We start from the raw sequence: 8,286 nt of genomic DNA, 5'->3' as shown, positions 1-8,286 counted from the left end.
TTACATTCCAGATATGAGATTTATTCACACAAAAATAATCACAACAAAATGTACACTAATTTGAAAAACAAAAGATTACAGTGACATAAAATTTCATCTTCTCTCTTATGAATGTATAAAAGCATTTTGTTTGCTTCTATAAGAATTTCTATTCATAAAAGAATGACAAACATTAAAATGCAGTGACAGTTTGCATTTCTTATATGGAAAGAACGTAGACTAAATCCTGAAGCTTTCAGTTTACAGGGGTGTTACCGTGAAGCCACACACTAAACTACTGATCAAAAACATTATCTATTTCCCATCCACATACATATACATTCACCAACTAAGCTGAGAAATAAGCATTTCATATCCTCTCTCACCCCGCTATAATGTATTTTTTCTTTTAATTAAAAACAAGGAATTGTATTTTTCATTTTTTTAATTGACCTCAGATGATGCACTTTCTAATTCATGAGAAATGCGAAATTTCAGGTGTTTGTCTTGGTCCTCACTCTTAGGGTCTAGGGCTAGCTTGTCTTCACGGCTATCAAATTCTCGGCTATGGAATTCGTGGCTGACTTTGGAATTTTCTTGACTATCAATCACATCAGCATGCCCATTGCTCTCATCATTTGCCTTCAGCTTATATTCTTCGGAATGTTCAAGACTGTGTGTTTCCGTGCTGTGGTCATCCAGCTGACTTGTTTCCTGACTGTCCTTCCCAGGGCTGTCCCAGTCAGAAGCCACGCGCAGGCCCTGTGCAACGAAGACAGCCTTGATGGCCTTGCGTGCATCGTCCACCTCCTTGCTTTCCACATGTGATGTGAGGTCCTCCTCTGTAGCATCAGGATACTGAATCACAGCACAAATGGAAAAAGAATTAAGTGACAGCCAGAGATGGGAATATTGTAATTCTTTTCTGCTCTTGAACTTTTAGGCCAATTTATACTGAAAACTGTCTAAATTTGACTGAAGTAAAAAATAATGTTAGCATGTTACTTTGTATTTCATCAAGCCCTTTCATATGTCATCTCCTTTAGTGTAAGAGGTACATCAATTATATATGTGATGAAACTTATGAGTTAGGTCTCTTATCTCTGTTTTACATAAAAGAATAGTGAATTAAAAGTTAAAAAGTAAAGTAAATAGTAAATGTCCAGGCTATGTATCAAATCCAGATCCTTTGACAATAGATTCACTGTAATTTGAAACTCCATCATTCTTCTTAGGTATTTAACTTCAAAATGTAACCACTGTATTGTGCAAATAATTGCTGTTTTCCAAAGTCTCTTTCCAATTAAAAAAAGTGCTTTATAACCAGGATTTTGAAAAATAGCACTGTGACTGAGAGACAATCACAGAAATTACGTGGACTTAAACATAAAAAAACTACCAAATGGAAAAAAGTTTTGTATTTAATGATAATAAAGTAATAACGATGCTTGTGGATTGACTGACTGACTGACTGACTGACTGAATGAATGAATGAATGAATAAGCGAATATGCAGACTCTGATTTCTAGAATTGAGCCCTAATTGTAACCATCTGATACATCTGTTAAAGGATTTACCTTGACTACAGATCTGTGGAACTTCTTAGATTTTGACTTCAGCCTATAAGCCACACTATCACCTCGGCCATCATTTGTGTCTCTTGTGGGGACAGCTGGAGTGACAACTGGGGTTCCTGGAAAGTCAGTGGGAAAATCAGTGACCAGTTCATCAGACTCATCAGAGTGGTGGGACTCATCAGAGTTATCAGAGTCATCAGTATGATCAGCATCATCTGAGTCATCTGAGTCAATGTGGTCCTGGCTATCCACATGGTCTTCATCGTCTTCATCATCCACATCATCTGTGTGGTCATGGCTCTCATTGGACTGACTTGGGAGAGTCTAAAAATCAAAATGGCCAGAAAAATTAGTGTAAGAGTTTTTATTTTCCCTTATCCTTTATGGTGCTTTAGTCTTTTTCTAGCTTACTTTTATTTCATTTCAGGACCTTTGCGTCCAATGGCTTTTAGGAGCTAAAGTGAGCGTCTTCCAATTTTTCTTTTAAGGATAAATGGAATTATAATCTGAGATATTATTTCTGTTTTCCCATAAAAAATTACTTTCCTAAATATTTTTAAGTCAAATATGTGTATAATATTTATATCAATAACAGTTTTTCCTCCTTCACATCAGACATTATTTAATATGCCAAATTCAATGATGCAATAAATATATATACATAACTGTGAGATTACTTCTTCTATTTCAAATGAGAATTCTTGGATGAGAGCATCTGTATATTAATGCATGTACTCAAACCTAAAACTACCTCCCTATAAGCATGGATAATCAAAAGGTGACTCTTACACATGTATAAAGTGCAGTAATTGTCTATTAAACTTCTAATTAGCAAATATACTTGCCTTATTAGGGATTCTAAGCATAGTCAAACAGAATCTTAAGGAAAGCAAATTTAATTTATCTCTTCACTTAGCAAGTATATGAATCATCCTAATAAAACGGTCCTAATAAATAGTCCTAATAAAAAGTCCTAATTAAGAACACTAATAATAGTTATCAAATAAACCATATGGTAGTAACAGAAACGTTCCTAGAGGCAAACTGTTGGTTTTGATAGGTGTTAGTTAGATTCTCAGATATTAAATAAGACATCTATAAAATACCTTAAATCAATTGCAAGAAGCTTAGTATTTCAAATAACAAAACTTAGTAAACATTTCCTGCCACACTAAATTTATCTAAAGGAATCTGGTATTTCTGACATTTAGTAATACATGTTTTCTTTCTGAGCAAGTTCTAGACTGGAACTTTACTGGAAAATTTGCTGGTGGAATGTTGTCAGAATTGAACCCAGGCAATGTCATTAGGACAAAGAGTGGCTTCTTTTGTCTCTCCAAGGCGTGGCGGGCCTCTGAACCTAAGTGAGATCTCACCTCTTGTTTGAAGTTGTCAGTTTCTTCAGAGGACACAGTATTCTGAAAAAGGAAAGGCACAGATCAGTGTGTATCATACATGTTTAACTTTTTTATTCGAAAGTTAGCCTTTTCCATCCAAAGCAGGTCTTATTTTGCAGCCTCATTGCTGAATGACTTAAAGGGGAAGAAGTCAACATGGCAGATCAATTGATGTCCTAAGCTCACATTTACCAACACACAGGAAGGATCTACTTAACCAGGTCAAATGGCTTTTTGTTTTTGTTGTTATTGTTCTTTAATTGCAAGAAATTTAATTTTTAAAATTAATTAAAATTAAAAATACCTGTGGTGCTAGGAGATTCTGCTTCTGAGATGGGTCAGGCTTTAGCCAAGTGGCTACAGCATCTGGGTATTTGTTGAAAAGCTACAAAAAAGTTGCATATTTGTCATTATTTTAAAAAGAAACATAGAGATCTCTAAGTGATAAGCTGAAAAAATAACTATATTTCCCCAATACTGATGGTTAAGCATCATATGTATGTATGTAGTCAACCAGAGCCTTAGATACCCCTTTTCTAACCTATTTTTTTCTTGCAGATTCATTTAAACTCTTACAGAGCACTTACTGTAGAACAGGCACCCTTTCAAAGGGATTTACATACATTCACTCATAGAATCCTCTCAACCTGCTATGAGACAGACATCATTATTGTTTCCATTTTACAGATCAGGAGAAACTCAACCACAGTGAAGTTAAGAGCTAGGGTTCAATCCAGACAAATAGGCTCTTCGCACTCGTCTTAACACTGTGCTTTGCTGTTCTATGTTTGCTAGGGGAAATTTCCTCTCAGCTAAAGTACATCTAAGTAGAGTTGCCCTTAATTAGTGTTGGTCTTCATCATTTCCTCTCCCTATGGAACAGGGAGAAACAGGAACAGGGACAGCTGCGCTGCCCAATGTAGTATCTACTAGCCACATAACATGTGGATATTTAAACTTAATTAAAATTAATTTGTTAATTAAAATTAAATTAAGCAAAAATTCAGTTCCTAGCTATATTTTGAATGTTTACATTTGTACTAGATACATGTTGAATTTTTAATAGCCCCATGGGTCCAATGGTTATCTTAGTGGCTGTTGCAGAAATATAATATTAACTAAATCATTGCACAAAAGTTCTATTGTTCTAAGGCTCCAAAGACATGAATGGAATGGCCTTTCCTTTAGCCAAGTTATTTATTTGGAAAATGATTATAATATGCTAGTACAGATGAGTGGAAATTGCTCTAATTGTGTGTCATTTGATGGGCCGTATCACCCATGACCAATCACTTCACATCCCTGTCATCGAGAATGAGAACCCTGAGGGTTCCATAGAGTTCACTCCACAGCCATCAAGATTGTTGGGAACTTGAGGGCGCAGGGACAAGAATAGGGAGGAAACCAGTCATCGTGACTATCTGTAACCAAAGCAGCTTCAGATTGGGCCTCTCTGAAAGTTTTTGCTAAAAGAAAGTACAAAAAGCTACTGGTCTAGATGAGTTCAAAGTTTCCCTCTTTTTTTTTCTTTGAAAAATATATTTATATAAATATTACATAGAAATGTGTTATAATTTACGTTTATATTATACATATTTTCTGATGATCGATACAGGCTCAGGGTGAATGCATTTATAGGGTAAATTTATCATTTAAAAATGTAATATAAAGAAAATAAAGCTAAGCAAAATAAACAGACTAAAACCCACCCAGTAATCATAACACTCATAAATAACCAGTGTTCATCTTCAGAGGCATCTCCTTATGGACGTACCTTATTTCCTACCAGCTCGAAATTTATAGGATTCTAGAAGGTTGAGCTCTTCATTTATCTCCTAAATATCATTTAATAACTTATACTGACATGGCTTCATGTGCCATATTTTTTTTCTATTAAAAAAACACTAATTCTTCCTTCAAATAGTGTGTCCTCTATCTTCTCTGAAAATGTTAATTTTTCTAGCTTATTGTTGTGATTCAATATTGGTATTCTTAAATCAATTGGAAAACAGACACACCTACCCACACCCACTTGCATACCCAACCACACACGGTGATTCTTCTCTTAGTGTCTTTATTAAGCAATCTAATTACAGTGATTCCAGGCAACTCTATTTTGGCCTTTATTCTGTTCATCTGAACTGAACTCTGTGCCTTTTTGTCCAAGCTCCTGGGGACAATGCGCGTTTGTTGTTTGGTTGGCACAGTTTCACCTATTGTGGAGAGGCAGGTACATCTGCAGAGCTGGTCAAATAATTATAGTAAAGAGTTTGATTTGGTCTTATGTTTGGTTAGGAAAATGTGATCTAAGGTCAGCTGACAAGCACAATAGATGCAAACAGCATAGACTTTTATAATGGACTTCTTAGCAAAAATCTTTGGAGATGTTATGAATATAACAGTCATGCACATTGTCTAATATGTGAGGTGAATTTTAAACAGCCTTCCACTAAGTAAAGCAAAGGATAGAATTTTATACTTCTAGAACAGTTTGTTGACTCATGGAAAGGAAAATTCACATATAGAACTCATTTTATACAAGTAATGATGGCCTAGAGCATTATTTTATTGTATTAAAAAATCTAGTTTGGTGTTTGGAACATATATCTAATTAAAAAATATACTGTGCTTGGTACTGGCCTAGACTGAAAGCAGGCGGTCAATAAATACTTATAAATTGTCGGGCTTGACTATGAAAATAAGTAAAATTGCAATAAATATGTTTGTAGTACTTTTTGAAGCAGCTGGATAAATAATTTAACTATATGATAAACCGACAAGATGCTTACCTGCCTTTCCTCAGAGCTGCCAGAATCAGCGTGTTTAACCTTTGAAACAAAAAAGATGAAGAAAGAATGCAATGTGAATGTATTCCCAGCACATGGGAGCATACAATTTATTTACTTTGAAGAATTTTCTTTAAGATTCAGCTGTACTCACTGGAAGGGCGTAGGCCATGCCTACAAGGCAGAAGCAAATCACTGCGATTCTCATGGTAGCAATTTTTCCTGCAAAACATTTTGTAATGAATACTTGATCTCTTCAGAGGTTAAAACAGTGATACCTTTTATGCTACCATGTTACAAAATAATTACAAGTAAAATATATTTTCTACCTCCTAGAGACAACTTTCTTTTTTACATTATGCAGTTTTTGAGTTAATATCTGTAATGCCACCTGTATTCTCTCTCCATCTTTCACCATTAGACAAGGGAGAGAGGAATTTTACAAGCCTATATTTATTCAACTTTTAAATTCAGAGTTCCAGAGATTACACCATTATTACCTATCACCAGCTATCAAAACCTAAACACACTATAACAGTAATTAATTAAAATAATTAGCTAGTGTGGAAATATTTACTTTTCAAAGAAAAACACAAAGAGAAAGAAAATAAAACTAAGAAAGAAATTTGCTTCCTTCGTGTTTTCAGCATGCCTTTCAAACATTATTTTTAACTTAAATTGTTAAAAAGGTGTTACTTGGGTGAAATGAAGCTTTCTCTAAAGTTAGCTATTTAAATAAGTTATTCTCGAAATTTGAAACGAAAAAGGAAACATTGAAAACAGTCAACAGCTTTTCTATTTGTGATAATGAGTCTCCATATAGGTATTTTGGTGAAAATTTTTACAGTAAAATACAGAAGTAAAATATTCAGAAAGGGCTTTTTTTCCCCCTTTGAATAAATCAAATAAATAGCATTATCATTGACTTACATTAGCACTAAAGATCATTTTCCTTTTAAATGCCTCCACAATCATCTATCTATTTCAAATGGTATGAGTATAATCATTCCAAAGGGGCATAGAATTTTACTTTTTTTTCTTCTTTTTTTCTGATTGGGAATAGTTTCAGTTCTTTTGAGGACTCAGTGGAAGGACTTTTAAGTTTCACATTTGACTGGCTTTCAAAATAGCTGGTCACCTTTCCTCTGGGAGATCTGCAATGTATCTTGCATTCTTATTCAAAAGACTAGAACAATTTAAATCTGAATGATAGCATTACAGTTAAACTCTTCCTTACAACTTGACCTTCCCCTGAACTGAAACTGAATGCATAGGACAGCAGCAAAATAGCAAACTGCAGGTTTACCTGGGTCTGCGGCTGGCTGAGAAGGCTGCCACTCGCCCGTGGAGAGTCCAGTCCCAGATGCTGTTGCACTCCTCGCCTCCTCCTCTTGCTGCTGACAACCAGGACCTGCCAGAATTTAAATGCTGCTCCAGATATTCCCAACCAACACGGGGAGGAGGAGAGATGTGTCATGAGGTTTTTTTGCCACTGCCCAACCCACTTGCTCCCACACTTCCTCTGGTTTTGTGGTTTACACACACACACACACACACACACACACACACACACACACACACACACACACCCTTCTAGAGTTAAAACATTACTTATCTACAATATCATTAACTAGCTTTTTCATTTACGAGAATGGCATTCAGCATCACGAAAAGGCACCTACAAGTCTCATTAAAAAGGGGGAGGGATGACTAGTTCTTACAAAGACTATTACTTTTGAATTGGAAGAAAAAATATTAATAAAATCAGTCCTAAATAAAATTAAATAGAATTTTTGTTCCTTTCATTTTAAATAATAGATTAAGATGATAAATACAACTAAATATGCCTTACAATTATACTTATGTAAGAGCTACAAAGCTATTTGTTCAAGTGTACAAAGAGCTCAGAGACTTTCTCTTCATCCTTTATTACTCAAGCTCAGTTTTGTGATTTCATTTAGACAAATGGCATTAGTAACATTAAGATCCACGTTCATGCCCGTTAAGTTGGACTTACAATGACCTTTCAAGGACACGGATTTTTGTCATTGTTCAAATTGTTTGGAGGTGATTGATCTGATAACTTGCTATATAAAATAGAAGAATGGTAATTTACTTTAGATGCTGCAGCAGTAAAGTGGTGACTGCTTGAGAGTGCTGCTTTGGGAGCCAGAGAGTGGCTTGAATCTCTCTCTGCCACTAAATAACTGTGTGACCTTGGGCAAATCATTTAGCCTACCTGTACCTGTTTCCTTATCTATCATGTGCAAATACTGTTACCTGGCTCATGGAGTGTTTAAGAGGTTTAAACAGATTTGTATGTGGAAAATGTTTGGCACATATTATACACATATTTTAAGCACCGTGTATGTGTTAACTCTTACTAAAATTTAGGAGGAGCAGGTCCTCATGATTTGTATTTAAATGGAACAGCTTATTGAAATGAGACTAACATAAGACCTTTAAACTATGTACATCAATAGTGTAATTTATACACCTCTGAAAGAATGGATTAGATTCTGAATCACTTTTTTTCTAGTTTTTCTC

General features: G+C 35.0%; 1 protein-coding gene across 1 annotated transcript; it reads right to left on the bottom strand.

Annotated features, from left to right (window-relative positions):
• Positions 1 to 7,239, bottom strand: SPP1 (secreted phosphoprotein 1). Its single transcript, XM_039845661.1, has 7 exons — positions 7,046 to 7,239; positions 5,894 to 5,961; positions 5,743 to 5,781; positions 3,258 to 3,338; positions 2,933 to 2,974; positions 1,557 to 1,880; positions 1 to 837 (listed from the first exon to the last, which is right to left on the bottom strand). The coding sequence occupies exons 2-7, from the start codon at positions 5,945 to 5,947 to the stop codon at positions 424 to 426; spliced, it is 954 nt and encodes a 317-aa protein (XP_039701595.1). The 5' UTR covers positions 5,948 to 5,961; positions 7,046 to 7,239; the 3' UTR covers positions 1 to 423.
• Between the last annotated feature and the right edge of the window lie 1,047 nt (positions 7,240 to 8,286).

The sequence above is a fragment of the Pteropus medius genome, unplaced genomic scaffold, assembly GCF_902729225.1.
Source record: "Pteropus medius unplaced genomic scaffold, Ma_sr-lr_union100, whole genome shotgun sequence".
Classification (NCBI taxonomy): Eukaryota; Metazoa; Chordata; class Mammalia; order Chiroptera; family Pteropodidae; genus Pteropus; species Pteropus medius.
Note: the sequence above shows the minus strand (reverse complement) of the source record. Positions and strands in the feature narration are given on the sequence as shown.

Excerpts from the sequence above, each read along its gene's own strand:
- SPP1 (XM_039845661.1), bottom strand. The coding sequence starts at position 5,947 with ATGAGAATCGCAGTGATTTGCTTCTGCCTTGTAGGCATGGCCTACGCC. Across the intron at positions 5,782-5,893 it reads GCATGGCCTACGCCCTTCCA|GTTAAACACGCTGATTCTGG; the intron begins GTGAGTACAGCT and ends TTTGTTTCAAAG. Across the intron at positions 838-1,556 it reads TCCACAGATCTGTAGTCAAG|TATCCTGATGCTACAGAGGA; the intron begins GTAAATCCTTTA and ends GCTGTGATTCAG.